The sequence below is a fragment of the Megalopta genalis genome, unplaced genomic scaffold (genome assembly GCF_051020955.1).
Source record: "Megalopta genalis isolate 19385.01 unplaced genomic scaffold, iyMegGena1_principal scaffold0023, whole genome shotgun sequence".
NCBI lineage: Eukaryota > Metazoa > Arthropoda > Insecta > Hymenoptera > Halictidae > Megalopta > Megalopta genalis.
Genome location: NW_027476093.1, coordinates 621,427 through 640,875, shown reverse-complemented (window position 1 = coordinate 640,875; position 19,449 = coordinate 621,427). Strand labels below are relative to the sequence as shown.

Genomic DNA, 19,449 nt, shown 5'->3' with positions numbered 1-19,449 from the left:
CTGTATCGTAAAACGGTCTCGATTATTTATTATAAGCGCTATATAAGAATTAATAAATTGGTTGTTTCCTAAACGTCCAATGATTATTCTACTGCTTTGTAAAATATTGTGTTATGTGGCAAATAAATATGATTTTATCGAACGTATTAATTTTTACATTTTGATGTAGCTAGCGACCTCTGTCCCACACGCGTGAACTTGCACGAATCTGTCGATAACAGCAGAAGTGTTGATGTTTACGCGTTGCAAGTGAATGCGTTATCCGAAATATGTGACATGAACGTCAACTATAAATTAAACTAATAGTATGTTTACCACGATGCGCCTTTTATCAAGATAGCAGTACAAAGTGTAGCATTTTTGTAGCAATAAAATGTTAGAGATAGAGCAGGATCCAAATCTCAAAGCAAGGTTCGTTTCGAGGTTACTTGGCTTTTTGTTTCTATTTCAAGACTATGGTAAATAAATTCTTTTTTCTTTTTTTATCAGCATTGACACAGATGCCATACTTAAGGAACATCATGACACTGTGGAGGACCTTAAGCGGGACTTAAAGTTGTGCAAGGTACTCTTTCCTTTTTAGATACGTTTGTATACATCATATAATATTACTATTTGCATAACATCAATTTACAGGTGGAACAAAATAATATAAGGAATGAATTGGAAATTCTACGAAATGAAAGTCAAAAAGTTCACGATATAAAAGAGTCCTTGAACCGTATTCATTCGGAAGAATGCGGTAGCCAAGACTCTCATAAAAAGGAATTAGCAAATTTGCAGGAGCGCCTTGTATTACTAGAGACTGAAAAGGATTCAGCGTTGCAGCTATGGCATATTTCATTAAATACCGTAAGTGCCTTGGAGGAAGAATTGCAAGGTCTTCGTACGAATGGGAAAGGTACAAAATACTACCGGGAGCAAGCAAATGCTATTAAAGAAAGCTATTCCGAAGCTATTAAAATGTTAGAAGAGAAACTTATGCAGGCTAAAGACAATTTTATAAAACATCAAACGCTTTATCAAACGAGTAGAGAAAGAGTCGAAGGTTTAACCAAGGAAAAGGACGAACTGTTGGAAAAGTATAATAATCTACAAACAGAATATCAAGAGAAAGGTCAGTAGTATATATCTATTTGTTTTATAAGAGATGGAAATGTTATTTTTATGTTTTCAAAGATAGGAATAATCAAATAACGATAGAGACGCTAAAACGAGAGTTAGCGTATGCCAAAACAGAATCTAACAAGATAGCCCAAACTAAATTAGAACTGGAAAAGAAATTGAATGAAGTCAAGAGATATGCTGAAAATATAGTAGAGAAAGATAAAGAAACAAAGAATAAAATGGCAGAAGCCATTGAGCTAATAGAATCAGCAGTTAGGGAGAAAGATTTGGTACTTCATCGCGAAGCTCTTGTTTCGGAAGAAAAATCGAGACTGGAACATAGACTGGCAATAATAGCAAATGAATACGATGCAAAAATACAGGAATTAAATAAAAAGACTCAAGATGAAATTGAATTACGCACAAAAACTTATTTAACTGAGATTAAAGAAATTAAAGCAGAATTAAAAGAAAAAATTGCATTGCTAGAAAAAACTCAAAAAGAACTTAAATTCACTGAAGAAGAACTGTGTAAGATACGTAGGGATTCGAATGAAAAGCTATTAGATTATGAGCAAAAAGCAAAGCGCTTGGAATTCCAATTGCAGGTGTACAATGAGACAATGGCCAAGAACACGTATGATATTGAAATTAAGCAGTTAAAAGACAAAATTGCTGCTCTTGAGAATAATCTGATCAGTTCGAATGATAAATTACAGAAGTTAGAATGGCACCAATCTACTAACGTGGAAGATCAAATGAAGAAGACCGATCGTGATAACAAAGACATATTGAGACAATACTCGGATCTAGAAATCCAATTATCTAAAACATTAGGCGATAAAGAGAATCTTATTTTACAATTAAATACTCTAAAACATGATTTTGATCATGAGATACGGAAAAGAGATAATGAAAGACATTCTTTTGAAAATAAAATTCATGAATTAGAAGTTAATCTTCACAAAACAAATTGTGTAAAAGAAAACAAATTAAGAGATAATCTTAATGATGAAGTGAATTCTTATCTGCACGACATAAAAAATAAACGGTCATTAGATATAACGTAAGTAAATTTAATTCTTCAATATTTCAACATTTTTGTAAAACATAATATCTCTGTTATAGAGTACAAAATAAATGTCATTGTTGTCAAGCAGTATTATCAGATCATGTGAATAAATTGCAAGAAAAGTTCGACAGGAAAACAAAGGAGTTGGTCCATCATGTTCAAGTTCATCAGAAATTGAGTAAAAAGTATGAGTGTTCTTTTTTCATATAAATTAACAGGTACTTTAACTTATATTTATCGATAATGCAGATGGAGAGACGAAGCTAAATCGTTAACAGTGAAATTTCAAGGAAAAGCCAAAGAACTGCGAGGTAAAATAAGTGCATTGCAAAAAGAAAATAATGAATTGAGCGCAGAATTGTTAACTTGCAAACAACAATTGGCCCAGCACACATTGCAAGATATACAGAGGTATATTATTAGTAAGTTACAATACGAGTGGATTATTAAATAACAATAAATATTTGTTTTTTAGATTCAATGCAACAAACGAAATTAGATGACAATATCGTTTTTCATTTAGGACAATTTTACAGTCAAAACTTGATTGTATTAATACTATGAGAGCATATCAATTTATTCACATTAAAAAATCATTTTACATTACACGTATATTTTGTTTATTGATTAAAATATTGCCTATTTTTTGAACAGCACAATGAAAATTTATTCATTCTTTGGATATAATACAGGCTGTAAACAAACTAGGAAACCAATACAAAATTTCATCATCACCCTGTTCATCCAACCATGCCAACCCTTCTTTTACCATATGGTCCAATGCTTTTTGAGCACGGTCTGGTTCCCAGCGCAAATCTTTGTATAGTATAGATTTAGAAATGTATGCATTACCAGATAAACTGGCTTGTTGCAATACAGCGGTATGATCCATACTAAGTTCTCCGGGAACAGATTGTACTAAATGCTTACCCCTGCCGATTGGAACAATAGAGAATCCGCTTCCAAAAATTTTCAGCTTTTTAGCTGCGGCTAATAAGTCTTCGTTTGTTATTTCTTGGTGTTCCTTTCTACGACCTCTCGCTTGAATCAGTCTTGTTCTAAGTTCGTCCAATGATATTAATCCTCCATTTTTATAATTTGTCGCCATGCAAACTTCGACTATTTGCACGGCAAGCTCATAATAGAAATCTCCTATACCAAGTACTGACCAGAAACCTTTGTTCGAGGCTAGGGGGTCAACACCTATCGACGCGCACATTTCAGTAAATTGTCGCCGAAAACGCGCGTTCTTCTTAATTTCATTTTTATGCTTCGTTGCAAATTCCTCTAAATTAACACGAAATGTTTCCATTTGCTTCGTCATTTGCTCAAATTGATTTTCTTGAATCTCTGTCCCCTTGTCTTTATATTTCTCTTGCTCCAACTTTTGTTTTTGAATCGCACCAACGCCCGCTTTTCGCCTCATCGTGAAGTATATTTAACAACACGTTAACGATTACGGAACGTAATACAAGCTGTGACACTGACACGTCGTTAAAGTATACTTTATTCTACTTTCAAATGGTCGATGTAATTGTCAAACTCGTTCAAATACTGCTCCTTCTTTTGATAATATAACCTCTTATTAACACGTCAGCATAACAATATATTTTCGTATTACCTTTACTTCGATTCCCATATAATTCGGATTACTAGATCAAGGTGGAAATTTTGATGTAGCATGTTGTACTGTGCACCCACAAAACGTTAAGATAAACAACTTGGGAATCGTACGTCGTTTATGTCGTAAATCATCGTAAACTTTCTTCCGCGAATCGTTCGTCGTGTTTCGTGTTGTCCACACAAGGTGTCAGTTGGCAACGTTCAAAATTTAAATATGGCGTCATTGATGGAAATTGATGATGAAGAAAGTGATTTACCAACTTCGAGTAGCAGCAAAGGAGAGAAGAAACGTTTCGAAGTGAAAAAGGTGAGGAGAAAAATAGCCGAAAATTTTCTGTAAAATATGTGCAAATTACGTGCATTATAAGAATTTTGTTGACCAATTCCTAACCTTATTCTTGCATTGTCATTTACCTTACACTCACATGGTTAATATTTCATGTTCTTTTAATATTATGTCACTTTTCTTTTCAGTGGAATGCTGTGGCGCTTTGGGCATGGGGTATGTATACAGAATTTGCATTATTTTCGTAATTCTCAACCGAGTACAATTCATTCATGTTACTCCATTATTTATGAAATGGAGCAATTACACGATTCTTTTTCTTTACAGATATCGTGGTAGACAATTGTGCCATATGTCGTAATCATATTATGGATCTATGTATCGAATGTCAAGCAAATCAAGCATCAGCTACTAGCGAAGAATGTACCGTAGCTTGGGGTGTATGCAATGTACATATTCAAAGTCTATATATTTTGTTACAATACATGCTTGGTATCGCCGAGGCGATACGCTTCAACTCCTCTATTTTAATATTTTGATCGTTTCTCTTTGCGCAGCATGCATTCCATTTCCATTGCATTTCACGTTGGTTGAAAACTCGGCAAGTTTGTCCGCTCGACAATCGAGAGTGGGAATTCCAAAAGTGAGTACATATCTATAACATCTAACGAGCTTGGCAACGCTGGCCTCTTAAAGCTCCAAAAACTGTTTAGCATTCGAGAAGAATAAGAAAAGTTCTTAGTATTTTGTTCCGATACAGTATGCTTTAATGTTTAATTACATTTGTTCCAGATACGGTCATTAATAAAGTATGTTCAATTGTCACCAACAACACACTCGAGAACAATAAAACCAAACACAGGTATGATTACACACAAACTAAAGTTAACGATAAAACAAGGTAAAAATTCAGTGCAGCTTCTTGGAGTTGACAAAAAAAAGAGTGTAAGAAAAAAGAAATAAAAGAAAAGATATTATTTGTACATGGAATATTTAGAACGTTACCGCACTGGCATTACAAAGTTTATATTACAACACTTAATAAGTTGAAACGGCAAGTATTTAAAAAAAACCTACAAATTTCCGAATCTCCCTGATTATATTGGTTACCGCATTATATAACATATAGTCGTCGAATATCGTGCTCCAATAAATAAATAATATGAAACAAATATGAAGCTTCTATTGATCTCTCTACACATCCTCCTATAAAATGCTACTTCTTTCACAACGCGAGAACCAACTCTATTTAGCAACGATTTATTATTAAAAACCGAAGCCACCCCCCCTCCCAACGATAAAATATTTTACAATATTAGTTCGCCCCGAAAGAGAAAAAAAAAAGTATTACTCCGCATCGATGCGTTTCAGCGAGGCTTTTTCTACCCGAATCTCCCAATGATCCTCTTACCTGATTTTAAGAAATACCATCCCGCGAAAGTTTTGTCCTCACTGTTCCCGACACCGTCGAGCCCCCGTAATCTACTCTTTCCATCGGCAATTTTTATTCTTGAAACGGGCATCCTCGAAATGTATAATACAATACGTATAATAGAACATCCAACAATATTTCTGAATAGGTAGCTCCGATCGATCGGCCCGAGAGAGGCCGAATATTAAATCGTCTCTCACTGGCTGTCGAAAGATTCGGGTCTCCCCGAAAGTCGGGCAGAGCTAAACTCTCGTATTTTTCATCCGGTGGCCGACGCGTTAAAGTAAAATCAATCTCACCGAAGTAGCTGCGACAGGTTTCCCCCTAATAATAGCTTTTACGTAGCGGCGAGCACCGCACGGTTTTCCCTACCCTCGTGCTCTTATCATTAATCCGCGCCCCATAAAACGGGTGCGTGGATTCTTAACGAGAGACATTAGAACCGCCGTGACCCGTGACGTCACGCCGAGGCCAATCGATCGCTTTGAGATCATCCCGGGATCCCTTTTCCAGTTCTAGCACATTCAACAGATACGGAGCCAATACTTATCAAGCGACCGGAGCCCGGGAGAACGACGAGCCGGCTTCTAATCCAGGCATACAGCGAAAATTACATTCTCGCCGTTGCGAGCGACATTCACGCGGGGAAATAGAGAGAGAGAGGGAGAACGAGGCTCGGCCTGCGGAGGGTTGGCGGAGTGTATTAGCAAGCCTTTCTGGCTCTGATTTTCCCTCGTCTCGTTCTCGTGCTCTCTGCCCCTCCCGCTCTTTTTTTCTTTTTTTTATTATACTCCGCTCACCGTGAAAGAAAACATGGTATTATAGAAATGAGATTCGTTTAAACTTTGATTCCGGAGCGAGCTGCGACGCGCTCCAATAAATCACAATAAACGAACGACGACGACGACGACGACGACGCGGGTGTAACTGGCTTCGACCGTCTCCCTTCGACAATATTCAATCGCGCGTGTCATCCTCGAACTTGAATATATATATACAAGGTGTCCCAAAAATGTCTCGCAATCCGAAAGTGGCGGGTTCCGCGGGTCGTTTGAAGCAACTTTTTCCTTTACAAAAATTTTCTCCGAGGCACCGTTAACGAGTTATTAACGAGAAACAGTGACCAATGAGAGGCGAGCTCGGCTGGTGCGAGGCGACCGAGCCAATGAGCGGAACTGGGCTTCGCGCGCTGGTTGGCTGGGCCGTCGCGCGTCAGCCGTATTCGATTCTTATTGGTCACTGTTTTTCGTTGATAACTCGTTAACGGTGCCTCGTTAAATTGGAAATTTCGTGAACTAGTCGCTGTCTAATTCATCAACGGGGTATCGTTATTGGGGGACTAATCGTAGAATAGTCGATGTCTAATTCATCAACGGGGCACCGTTATAAGGGTAGGGATTCCGTGAACTAGCCGATGTCTATTTCATCATCGGGGCATCGGTAGGTATGGTAGGATAGAGATTTAAAGTTTGGTTATCTCGTAACTTTTACAAAGAAAGAAATGAAGATATACTTCGAGCGGTGAAGGATATGTGGGTTTGTAACAACTATATACTGCTTCGAATCAGGAAATGGAATAATTGAATTTTGACAATTCGATAAACTGGTAAAAGATTATTATAAGTTTCTAAATTTAATATTAAATTATTGTAAGTTTCCAGTCTGATACAATTGTACGTGTATGAGTGTATCGCGGATTCTACAAGGTGTCCCAAGAATGTCTCGCAATCCGAAAGTAGGGTATTCCTGAGGTGATTTGAAGCAACTTTTTCCGTAGCGAAAATGCAATCCGCTGCTTCGTTTACGAGTTATTAACGAAAAACAGAGACCAATCAGAGGTGAGATCGTTTGGCGCGAGACGGCCGAACCAATGAGCGGAACTGGGCTCCGTGCACTCATTGGCTGGGCCGCCGCACGCCAGCCGAGCTCGCCTCTTATTGGTCAGTGTTTTTCGTTAATAACTCGTAAACGAAGCCTCGGAGAAAATTTTTGCAAAGGAATAAGATGTTTCAAATTACCTCAGGAACCTCCCATTTCCGGATTGCGAGACATTTTCGGGACACCCTGTAGATTGCGCTCTGTTTCTCGCACTGAGTAGACGGGGGCTTACAAAAAAAATGAAGATATACTGCGAGCGATGAAGGTTATGTGGGTAACAACTATGTACTGCTTCGAATCGAGAAATGCAATAACTGAATTTTGACAATTTGATAAACTGGTAAAAGATTATTATAAGTTTCTAAATTTAATATTAAATTATTAGAAGTTTTCAGTCTGATATAATTGTATGTGTATGAGTGCATCGCGGATTCTAGATCGCGCTCTCCGTTTCTCGCATCTAATAGACGGAGGTTTAAAAAAGAAATGAAGATATATATACTGCGTGCGATGAAGGTTATGTGGGTAACAACTATGTACTGCTTCGAATCGGGAAATGGAATAATTGAATTTTGACAATTTGATAAATTAGTAAAAAAATATTATAAGTTTCTAAATTTAATATTAAATTATTAGAAGTTTTCAGTCTGATACAATTGTATGTGTATGAGTGCATCGCGGATTCTAGATCGCGCTCTCCGTTTCTCGCACCGAGTAGACGGGGGCTTATAACCTTGCAACGACGTACGTTACTCGCTTGAAATGCTCGAAAGAGAATCAGACTCGATCTCGCTACCGTTCCTTCGTCGGTAACTGACTTGAAACTAGGCTCGTTTTTTAGTCGCATTTTGGGCCCTTTATACCCAAAATATCCCTGATAAACGGTAGTGGGAATGTCCATATGCACCCTGGTTCCAGAAGTTTCGTCATCGTAGCCCTCCGAAGGTACTTGACTCACGATATACACAGCAAACCCACTGGCAGGGGGCGTGGCGAACGTTTTCAGGAAGGAGTAAGAAAAAACACGTCGGAGAAATTCACCGTACGTTACAGTACCGAACAATGTGATGTGTCCTTCAGCAAAATGTATCATATAGTATGGCAAAGTTCCTGAAAGATATTATAATAATATTCTAAAATATAATAATTAGAAAGTTCGAGAAGAAATGAGAAATAAAACTGTTATTCAGTTGCTCATGGTTAGTAATGACTTGCATGCGAAAGTGTTCTATCCGCTGCAAAAACAAAACATCAACAACGGATCACATTCTACAGTGTGTAACAAAAGTATTCGATCGCTAGTATAACTTCGATTTCTACGCCGTATATTTAAATAAAAATATGCATTTAAGGAAGAAAATCCTTTACAGTATATTAAAGTATATCAAAGTAAAGTATGTAAACGTCAAAATACGAGAAACTTTCGATTTAACATAAATCATTAGCTCCATAATTAGAAAGTCTAATTTTACAAATTTCTTCAGATGCGTTAACAAATCAAGGTAACGAATGAATGAACTGTATATGCAGAAGAATCGAACAACAGAGACGACGACGCAACGTAAAACCAGATGCAGCCTTAACATCAAAGCACCACGTGACAAACAATAAAATTCTAGAAATACCTATGGAACAAAATCTACCAACAATCCCAAGCAGAGTGCATAAAATAAGCGAGAAGAATTAAAATCGGTAAGATGCGTCGTTAAAATCGGTAAGAAATACAAGAAAGCTGTTGCTTATCCAAAACGTTAAGAAAACAATATTTTCCCAGGTGCAGCCAACAGCGACATATCGTTCTTCACCACTAAAAGGGTTAATCCAGCGTGCCCAAACGGATGTCGAATGGTTCCTAGGAAACAAACTGCGACGCGCGTAACCGTTTATTACCGGTCCACTAAAAAATGTTTACCTGGCTATGAGAGATGGAATATAAATACGATTTGCGGGACCTCGCGCCTTGCGATGGGGAACGATAGAGGATTCGGTTAGGCGAATGGCCACAGGCGGGTTGAAGGGGGCTCGAAACGGTATTCGGGAGGCGGCAAAAGGGGTAGAGGATAGGAGTGCGAGTCGCGAAGGCCTCATTTCCGCCGGAAACAGAGGTTCCCTCGCCCTTGCTCTGCGAGCAGCCAGAGCACCCTCTCCGTGCTCTCGTCTTCCTTGTCTCGTCCAGATGGCAGAGTCCAATCGAATTAAATACATTCCCGAGGATCGTCCAATCGATGACCTCCGACGGCGGTTTTTGTCTGGCAGCGTGTTCCGCCAACACCGCTGTCGTTCCCTTGCGTCACGTCGAATAATTTGCTTCTCGATAATTGTTTTCTTTTTTCGCTCGCTCTCTTTTCCGCTATTTCTCTCTCGCTCTCTCATCCTGGCCCTTTTTATTTGAACAGAGCCGGTGCGCCGTAGCACGCCGAGCATATCGAAAATTCATTAAAGTCCCCGAAGTGTAATTAGGTCGAGAAGGAGTTCCGCCTCCCGGTGACCCCTCCTCGATGCCTTCGTGCTCGGATGATTTTGTTGCGATTTGTCGCGTATCGACGCTCTTATCTTCGTCTCTGCCTTCTTTGCTTTGAAAAAAGTGAAAGAGGAGAAAGCAACTGTTAGCTTCTTTCCACCGGACGATTATTTCTCTGTCGCGTTCCCGACGGCCCGGAGAGTGTTCTCGCTGCAGCAAGCATATTTCAGATCGCCGCGGAATCGGAGGCAGCCCGCTAGTTGCGCGTTATATTATTTAAAAAAGTTTCCCTGCTGGGATAGACCATCCATTATCCGCAACTCTGATAAATCCGCCCGGCCGTTCCCGGCTCCTTGTGTTTGGCGGATATATCAAGGTTTTCTCGTCTCGTCGCTTCTGCGGTCTGCTCTGTTTCCCTCGCCCTCTTGCTGCTTCTCCATCACTTTTAGGCTCGACGGGGGCTACAAGGGCCGGACAGGTAAACCCGATAAATTGCGAGATTTTTACCATGGACGCGACTCAAGTGACGTGTCATCCCCGAAAGTTACCGTATCTCGCAACGACTGCTCCGAGCGAACCGCGTCTTGCGATTTTCGCGTAGGTTGTGTGCATCGCTTAGCTTAATCGTGGCCTCTCGAATATTATTAAGAGTCGATATTATAAATATATATATATATATTATTGACAGTCGTTATTAAATATTATTATGTATTATTGTATAATAATGACTATTATATATAAATGACGATATTATATATATTATATATTATTCATCTAAAAGGTGATGGAAGTCTATCGCGACGTACACGTCTTTATTGAATGCTGTGGAAAATTTTAAATATGTACAGTGGCCCACACAAGTGTTTATACACCTTTTAAAGCATAATAAGTTTCTTAAAACTGAACTAAGCGACTTGAAACTTTTTTAGATGACTGGTATACTAGATAATGACCGAAATGTCATTTAGCTTAGCTTAATAATTATGTCGCTTAGCTTAATCGTGGCCTCTCGAATATTATTGGGAGTCGATATATTTATTGACAGCCGTTATTATGTATTATTATATATTATTGTATAATAATGGCTATTATATATATTATATTATATATAATATTATATATTATTCATCTAAAAGGTGATGGAAGTCTATCGTGACGTACACGTCTTTATTGAATGCTGTGGAAAATTTTTAAATATGTACAGTGGTCCACAAAAGTGTTTATACACCTTTTGAAGCATAATAACTTTCTTAAAACTGAACTAAGTGACCTGAAACTTTTTCAAGATGACTGGTTTACTAGATAATGACCGAAATGAAAGAATTTACTTTATTCTTAGTGTTTCATTAACCGTATTTCTGTTGCAGGAATAGGTATGACGATAGCCAACAATTTTATTTCTCGAGCACTTTCAACACGAGGAATGTACAAATAAGCAGTCATTACAAATACAGGGTGTCCCGAAAATGTCTCGCAATCCGGAAATGGGTGGTTCCTGAGATCATTTGAAGCAACTTTTTCCTTTGCGAAAATTTTCTCCGCTACTTTGTTTACGAGTTATCAACGAAAAACACTGACCAATAAGAGGCGAGCTCGGCAGGCGCGCGGCGGCCCAGCCAACGAGTGCACGGAGCCCAGTTCCGCTCATTGGCTCGGCCGTCTCGCGCCAAACGATCTCGCCTCTGATTGGTCACTGTTTTTCGTTAATAACTCGTAAACGAAGCCGCGAATTGCATTTTCGCCGAGGAAAAAGTTGCTTCAAATCACGTCAGGAATCCCCTACTTTCAGATTGCGAGACATTTTTGGGACACCGTGTATATCATTTGAGGATATTAAAAGAAGATGTCATTCTACCATTTGGCTGATATAAAGTTTTTAAAAGGCAAATATTCCTCTCTGGAGAATCCCAAAGAAGCTTCAAATTTGGAACAACCATTATCTGCGAAAGAGAAAGTTGTTCAAAATGCCGATCGACGTGCTTAAATTCCATAAAAATCGGCCAGAGCGTTTTATAAACAATTACCAAGCCGCTAACAATTTCACTCGGCGCTCTGAAAGCTGCGAATTTCGTTAGCCAATGACAATAATTTCACAACATCTTTGTTTAAGATATATAAGATTGTTGAAAAAGCAGAAATTATTGTTAATAAAGGAAGGGGGGGGCGTTCTCCTGCGACTTTAATGAAATTTCTGAAGCGATGCGAACATTGGCGACTTCCCCCCCCCCCCCGGCGCGCGTGTGGAAATTAATGCGAGGTCGAAGGTATAATAACTGCTGTCGTTATTAATTGGTCAATTACCCGGGCAATTAATGGCGCGGTGCTCGTTCGTATATTGAAATCGCGTGGTCGTTACAGAATTCGTAAATTCGACTCGTGAACTTTCTAAATCGATATCGCCCGAGATAAATTCTTGAAAAGGTCCGCGGACGTGTTGCACCGACGTTTTCTGTATCCAGGAGGGATCTAAGATTTCTCTCTTCCGCATCCGAAGGTTTTCGCACGTGAGTTATAGATTCTAGGGTAGTAGTAAACGTGGGAGCTTGCCGAGGCAGGGAAATCGTTGGGATGATAAATCCTTGTTAAATCCGCAAAAAAAGAGAGCAAAACCCCGTGGCAGGCGTCAGGGAGCGGCGACGCAGTGTTAACGCTCTCCGCTTCTACTTTCCTTCCTTCGAGGAATTCTATGCTTCTTGCAAAATGTCTTCGTGTTGCAAAACAATTTCGACGCGATATTACGAACATTTGCGTTTCAAATTCGTGCACCTTTTATATGGGACGATATAAAAAAGGGTAATTCTCGACTTATGTGGAGATTTTGTCGTTGTTGAATATCTTCCAAATTGTTTGATATAGGTAAGAAACAACGAATCGAAGATGGTAATAATTTATTAATAATAGAAAAAGAATAGATTTATCGTAGGGTTGACGTATTATTATTTCTGTACAAACAGCTACCTTTGGAGGTATCGAGGCGACCTTGGAACAATGTTATTTGGTTATGTTAAATAATATCTTAATGTTATCTTCATATATTATATATTATATTATATTGTATTGTATTATATATATTGTATTATATTATATTATACTGTATTGTATTATATTATATTGTATTGTATTGTATTATATTATATTGCATTATATTGTATTGTATTGAATTATATTGTATTGTATTATATTGTACTATATTATATTATACTGTATTGTATTATATTGTATTATATTATATTACATTGTATTGTATTATATTTTATTATATTATATTATACTGTATTGTATTATATTGTATTATATTATATTATATTGTATTGTATTATATTCTATTATATTAAATATCATATTATATCATGTACTATATCATATATTATCTTCAAAACCTTAAACTGTTTAATGGAAAATCTAGGGCTCCGTGGAACTAAAATTGAGAACCACTGATATAAGAAAGAAGTACTGCAATGTTAAGCATAAGAATCCAGTTGTCTTCAGAAATTACCATCGATAACTTCCTGCAAATCTCCTTTTAACGAGGCACCAAGCACAAACTAAAGAAAAATAATTTATGCATCGTACAAACTTCAAGATAAAATATCTCGTATATTTTCTAGTGCAATATTGAAGAATAATGATCGAATGAGACCATCGCACTACAAGGCCACGCAAAAAATATTCGATCAATTGAGTTAAGTAATTATTCATATATGTATATATACAATTATTTATATATATATATTACATTTTCATTAACGTTCAACTAATATACAAACAAAGCACGACATCGAAGAAAATAAGAAAAAGATCGATTTGTAGAATGCTTCAATCATCCTCAAGCATTGTAGAAATTCTTTTTGTAATTAAGAAAGTTCTAATACTTTTTCATACTACTTAAACGCTCTCGCAATCTCTATATAAAGGTACGCAGTGCATTTTACGACAAGAGCGCTATTTTATTAGCGTTTTTCAGAAATATTGATAAACCATTTTTCTCACGTTCTTGTAATATACTATTTTTCGTTCGCAATAAACAATTCCTTCGACAATCAAATTCACCATTCTAATATTGCCTAACAACATATTATCGTTGACTATATTTGAGGAAAGTTTGTTTCCCTAATATATACAATAAATAAAACTTTAACTTCTTAGCGTGTTGCATTACGAATTCCGTAATTACTACTTCTTTACAAAATTTTTATAACGTTTTTTTCTCAAATTTTATCAAATTACGTAAACATCAGTATTCCTCGTTCAAGCACAGCGCCGTGCCCTCGAATTAGGGTGTAAAAATTCAGTTCCTAACTATAATCTAGTGTTATAAATTGCGCAACGTCTTTGATTTAATCTAAATTTTGATTACAAATTAAAATAGCTGCGCGCATTTACATTTTATTCTCCTCAATTTGTTACCGCGTTCATATTGCAAAAATGTAGCAAATTTATCAGCATTTAATAGCGTGGCATTTACCCGGCGACCTATTAAAACTGTTTAAAAAAGTGACGAAACTTTTAGATGACTCCAGTCTTTCGCGACGGGTGCAAACTGCGAGCAATTTTTATTTTTAATAAAGATTCTAGCGACGAGAGGATATATATATAAGTATATTACGCGTATCAGAAATGTTTTTTATCTGTGCGAAATCGATCGGAGAGTAACACAGATCATTGGCGAACGAAGTCGAAGTTCAGATTTGTTGTAAAAAAAAATTGCTAAGTAAGAGCAAGCGGACGTAGCTGAGAATAATAAAATAAACTACAATAAACTAATATACGATATATAATATACTACTAATATAATAACTACAATAAACTAATATACTATATAATATACTACTAATATATAATATATAATATAAATATACTACTAATATATACTATATATACTAATATATAATATACTACTAATATAGTAACTACAATAAACAAATATACTATATAATATACTATACTAAAATAAAATAATATAAATTACAATATTACAAAGAGAAAAACTTCAAAGAAACGTCCCGAAAGTATCGCCAAAGTTCCAAAAGCCTCGAGAAAGTAGACAATTTCGAACGGCACGGAACCGTGCAGCAATTTCGGCCGGCGCTGGAAGGGTTAAACATCGGCCAACGTCGTCGCGAAGAATAAATAAATCAAGCGCAACGATAGCAGCGTCCCGATGGCCGTTTTGTCCGTTGAAATTTATTTGCACGGTTGTCCAGCAATCGAATCCCGGCGTCGCGGGGCTCGTGGAAGGTGGCAGGCAGGCAGGGCGGACAGTAAGTGGAGCATTAAGTTCGAAATTTCGGTGCAGGAGGCACACACAATCGGGCCCGTATATGCGCTATTCTTGGTGGACGAGTCCAAGAGCACTTGATAGGCTAAGTAAATCAGAGGCCTTTGGTCAAGAGCGGAGCCTCCGCTGCGCTCAGAGGGGCCTGGCGAAGGGGTCGGCCAGGGGCGAGGGGGGGAAGGAGAGCGGGCGGGTGTATATCGGGCGAAGCAATAGTGGCGGCAGGAGCAACAAAGGGTTCGCTAAGAGCCTCTTCACCGACCACCACCCCCGCTCGCTTCCTCCGACCACCAAAGCATCACCTACTTCTCGTTGCAGCGAGGCTTGCTCGGCCCGTGATGTGATTGCTACCGAAATGTGTTTACCGTAAACCGTATCAAACTGTCGGGGCGTCCGCCCATCGCCACCGTTCCCGTGTCTTTTCCCCGGACAACATCGGTAAAAGTAGGCATCGCTCCCTATCGATTCGCGAACGACGTGGCGTGGCGTGCGTCGCGTCGCATCCGTTCGTCTCCGTAGCTTTGAAGCGGCGCCCTTTTACCCTTTGTCTCGTGCCCGCCCTGTTTAGAAGTTGCCGTGCGGTGGCTGCTGGCCGACGGAACACCGTTGCCGAAGTTCGCCTCCCCCGCTCCGCCCCCTCCCGTAACGTTGTTATTCGCGAAAGCTCGGTCGCTTTCTTCTCTTTCTTCTCCTTCCTTCTTTCCCCTTTCCCCGCCGTTTTAATAGCTCGGTAATTAAAGGGATGGCCGGAACGCTAATGCAGTTTGGCCGCGCCTGTTCAAGTTTTGCCATCGAGTCCCCTCCCCTCCCGCGCGACGCAGCAACACGGCTGTTAAAAGACACTGGTTCAACTGTTCAATAGAGCGAGTTACGGGGAATCGAATCGAATCGGACCGGACCGGACCGCGCGCGCGGCAACGTCGATCAGTAAGGGGTCTGTGCGGCGCTGCTCGACACACGGCACTTGTAGCAGGTCTTCCATATCTCGAACAGACAGATCGCCGAGTGGAAACGATAGAATATCGCGAGCGGCATCGAGACGTGCGTGATGATCGTCCATGCCCAGACGCCGAAGAACTGCAGGTGATCGGGCCGTACGCCGGCCCGCGACTTCTCCAAGGTGTTCACCGTCCACAGGGCTATGTTGACGACGATCAGGAATGTGATCAGCTCCTTGCCGGGCTTGTCGTTCCTCGAGCACCGTCTTCCCCACGCGATCTAGAAAATTACGCGCGATATTGAGAAACCACTCGAGGAAATGATTAAAAGCATCGCCTGTGCGGTTCGTTCGCGGATCGATCGCGGCGTGTGCACGGGGCTTACTTTAATGAGCAAAGTTTGGCTGGTGCTCTGCATCAACGCCAATAAATCCGTGATCAACGAGAGCACCCAAGTCGGGCCCATCGTTAATATATCACCGACCACGCCGAAAAGGCAGTGCAGATAGACGCCCGCCTGAGCCGCCGCCAATAGCGTCGTGTCCAGCTCCGACGGTTTGATTATTTTTTGCTGGAGCGCCTGCAGCTTCAAAGTTCCGGCGACCGAAGCGAGCATGCCTGCAAAGTTCCACGTTAACGAACGCTTTGTTCACACAGGGGGGACGGACGGGGGGGGGGGGTATACACACACACACATACACAGAGTGTTCGACAGGGACACGGGATCCGTACCTACCTAACGCTAATATAGTCGCGTCCAGCGCGGTGACCTGCACCACCGCTATTTTCATTTTCGCCTCCTTCAGAACGAAGAACATAATCAGGCTTAATATCGTGGCGGCGACGACCAGGATCCCGCCGAACAGGCCCCTGAAGCACGCACGGATTGTTTACGTTTAGATGAAAGCGGCCGGATCGACGCGGCGCGGGGTGGGGTGGGGGGCGCAGGGAGCGACTTAAAATCTTTTAACGGTATCGCATTTAACAAACGAACACGCGGAGCATCTTATCGATTTAATTAAATTCCTGCCCGACCTGTGAGAGCTGCTGCAATCTATGCTAAGGTGGTACGAAGATCGCGTCGAGCTCTCGCCCTTCGCGTCGACCGTTTCGTCCACCCTCTTCCACATCTCGAACAGTATCACCGCGCAAATTAAACTGAATTCGATCGTGCACGGGAAAAGGAACGGGCTCGCGTCCCGCAGCAAAGACTCCAGGATCCCGGCCTCGTTGTTGTGCGTGTGGCCCAGCTGCTTGATTTCGTGCTGCGTTTCCTCGACGAGAGCCTTCGGTTGTGGACGGCGACCGGCAAAAAGCAAGGCAAACGGAACAGTTTAGCGGACTCGTTGATATAATTGAAGCGGTCGCAACGCTTGCCGGGATATCGTCAGTTCGATGTTCCGTTGCGCGGACCGAATAATAATAATAGTGCTAAATATTATAATAGTATAGTATATAATATAGTATAATATATTATACTATATTAGAGATATACTATATTAGTATATATATAGTATATAATAGTATATATATATATATATATATATATATATATATATATATATATATATATATATATATATATATATATATATATATATATATATATATATATATATATATATATATATATATAGTATATAACATAGTATATATAAATCGATATATGTACCACGAGTCGTCCACCAGCAAATTCGTATTTTCTATTAGAATTTGATGTTACGGATGTTATACATACATAAATTAAGAATTCTCGAAATTCTGCGAATGGCACGTAAACGTCGTCTCACGGTGATGTATTTGTATATTGGAATTTTTGTATTCGTTTTGAAGTCGAGTAGAAATGTATGCCTGAAAAGTAATGCAAATTTGTATTTACTAAGTTCGATTTTGAAGGAATGATATTCGAGATGAAAAAGAAAAAGAAAATCATTATACTCCCTTCGCTCGTTTGACGTCGCACTTTTCACGATTCCTCTTTTCGTACGTCACGATAATAATAATCAAAACCGTCTGGACCGTCCAGGTTGAATCTTCTTCGTCGGTGAATATAATTCGCCGGCATCTCTTTTTCCAACGTACGCGTCGTTTCGCAAAGCTGACACGAGCCTCCTTGCGTCTCGTCGTCGACGCTGGTTTCCGTTTTAATTTTCGTCGTGTAATATCGTCGCACGTCCGGAGAATACGACGAACATTTCTCGCATTAGTTTCGATTCCGGCGTTTCGAGCAATTTCACGCGACGCGTGACACGAGTTCGACGCAGCACGCGATACGGCGCGTTTTTCTCTGTCAGAAATAGCGGCCGGTCGTCCGCCGCTCTTCCGTGTATCATAATTATTGCCTCCTCGGCACAGCTTTCGCAATTTTTCATATCGAGCACTTTTCTTTCCTCGATTTCAAGATCGCTCGTATTTCTTCTTCGTTCAATTCCTCGTCGCGGCCCATTTTGTTCAACGACGATTGGAAATTCTACCGACACCGAGCGCCTGCACAACGTTACGTCCGTACGATTCGAAACGTAGAAACACTCTGAGAAATCCGAACGGAGAGTCGAGCGTGCCATCGTTCCGCCGACCTCTGCTACGCGACTTTTGTTTGTAAATACAAGCGCGGACAGCGTAGTTCTAGTCCGTCGCTGTATAGAATGTTACCGTGAGACGATGTTTACGCACCGTTCGTAGAATTTCGAGCATTCTTTAATTGATCCTTGAGAACTAAATGATAGCACACGCGTGTTATATTTTTGTCCGGGAGTGTAGAAGGCTCGACTGTACTTCCCGAGTCCTCTCGAATAAAATGAATGACATTGGATCCGGATCACTGCACAATAATAATATTACTTCGAACAAAATTATATTTGGATAATATTTCGAAAGTATCTTCGAATAAAATTTGGTTCGTTATTCGAATTAAATATGTAGAACTCTGTCGTGGGCGCGGCAATTTGTTACCCCACAGTAACCGGCTCCGCTAGCCTATATAGACATGCCAAAAATGACAAAAACTTGAGATTTTTGCAAGGCAGAGCCTCGATTTATCAATACGTACTTTGCGCTGGTTTTTCTTTCGAATTTCAATTTTGGACTGCACGCTCGTCCGATGTGAAATCAAGTAATCGTTAATTCACAGATGTTCAAGTTTGTAGTTGTTGAAGTTTGTCGATTCGTCTCGGTGACAACGTAATAAATTTCTAATATTCTTGTTTCTGCACGTTGCAATTATTAACAGAATGATATTTACCAGCAGGCCAATTTGTTGTAATTTGAAGAGATCGATATCAGTGCAATTTTTCCGTTTTAATCAAAAATGAAAAAGTTTCTCTTCGAACTAATAATATAATTATAATTTCATAAATATACTGTACAGAGCACAGCGG

The 19,449-nt window shown here is 39.7% G+C and overlaps 4 protein-coding genes across 6 annotated transcripts in view; 2 read left to right on the top strand and 2 right to left on the bottom strand.

The window, feature by feature from the left end:
• Positions 1-206: 206 nt before the first annotated feature.
• Positions 207-2,785, top strand: LOC117217814 (uncharacterized). Of its 2 annotated transcripts, XM_033465658.2 has the most exons (7): positions 207-411; positions 490-565; positions 637-1,117; positions 1,180-2,173; positions 2,236-2,364; positions 2,429-2,590; positions 2,655-2,785. In XM_033465658.2, the coding sequence occupies exons 1-7, from the start codon at positions 374-376 to the stop codon at positions 2,680-2,682; spliced, it is 1,908 nt and encodes a 635-aa protein (XP_033321549.1). In that variant the 5' UTR covers positions 207-373; the 3' UTR covers positions 2,683-2,785. The 2 variants fall into 2 exon arrangements, with proteins under 2 accessions (XP_033321549.1, XP_033321548.1); XM_033465657.2 differs by having other exon boundaries at positions 2,429-2,785.
• Positions 2,727-3,605, bottom strand: lsn (vacuolar-sorting protein SNF8). Its single transcript, XM_033465660.2, has one exon. The coding sequence runs from the start codon at positions 3,603-3,605 to the stop codon at positions 2,850-2,852; it is 756 nt and encodes a 251-aa protein (XP_033321551.1). The 3' UTR covers positions 2,727-2,849.
• Positions 3,606-3,996: 391 nt separating this feature from the next.
• On the top strand, positions 3,997-5,260 carry Roc1a (Regulator of cullins 1a). Its single transcript, XM_033465661.2, has 5 exons — positions 3,997-4,109; positions 4,277-4,304; positions 4,416-4,537; positions 4,646-4,731; positions 4,881-5,260. The coding sequence occupies exons 1-5, from the start codon at positions 4,017-4,019 to the stop codon at positions 4,891-4,893; spliced, it is 342 nt and encodes a 113-aa protein (XP_033321552.1). The 5' UTR covers positions 3,997-4,016; the 3' UTR covers positions 4,894-5,260.
• An 8,176-nt stretch (positions 5,261-13,436) lies between these two features.
• LOC117217807 (proton channel OtopLc) overlaps positions 13,437-19,449 on the bottom strand; it is a 38,720-nt gene continuing 32,707 nt past the window's right edge. For both annotated transcript variants that reach the window (XM_033465649.2, XM_033465648.2), the window contains exons 7-10: positions 17,108-17,358; positions 16,809-16,942; positions 16,458-16,690; positions 13,437-16,352 (exon numbers count right to left, since the gene is read on the bottom strand). In XM_033465649.2, the coding sequence (XP_033321540.1) occupies positions 16,059-16,352; positions 16,458-16,690; positions 16,809-16,942; positions 17,108-17,358 (912 nt within the window). In that variant the 3' untranslated portion in view covers positions 13,437-16,058. The remainder of the gene's footprint in view (positions 16,353-16,457; positions 16,691-16,808; positions 16,943-17,107; positions 17,359-19,449) is intronic.

What these genes read in the sequence shown, in the direction of transcription:
- LOC117217814 (XM_033465657.2), top strand. Translation starts at nt 374, where the DNA reads ATGTTAGAGATAGAGCAGGATCCAAATCTCAAAGCAAG. An exon ending in GGGACTTAAAGTTGTGCAAG is followed by an intron (nt 566 to 636) that starts GTACTCTTTCCT and finishes ATCAATTTACAG; the next exon opens with GTGGAACAAAATAATATAAG. An exon ending in AAACGGTCATTAGATATAAC is followed by an intron (nt 2,174 to 2,235) that starts GTAAGTAAATTT and finishes TCTCTGTTATAG; the next exon opens with AGTACAAAATAAATGTCATT.
- lsn (XM_033465660.2), bottom strand. Translation starts at nt 3,605, where the DNA reads ATGAGGCGAAAAGCGGGCGTTGGTGCGATTCAAAAACAAAAGTTGGAG.
- Roc1a (XM_033465661.2), top strand. Translation starts at nt 4,017, where the DNA reads ATGGCGTCATTGATGGAAATTGATGATGAAGAAAGTGATTTACCAACT. An exon ending in AACGTTTCGAAGTGAAAAAG is followed by an intron (nt 4,110 to 4,276) that starts GTGAGGAGAAAA and finishes TTTTCTTTTCAG; the next exon opens with TGGAATGCTGTGGCGCTTTG. An exon ending in TGTGGCGCTTTGGGCATGGG is followed by an intron (nt 4,305 to 4,415) that starts GTATGTATACAG and finishes TTTTCTTTACAG; the next exon opens with ATATCGTGGTAGACAATTGT.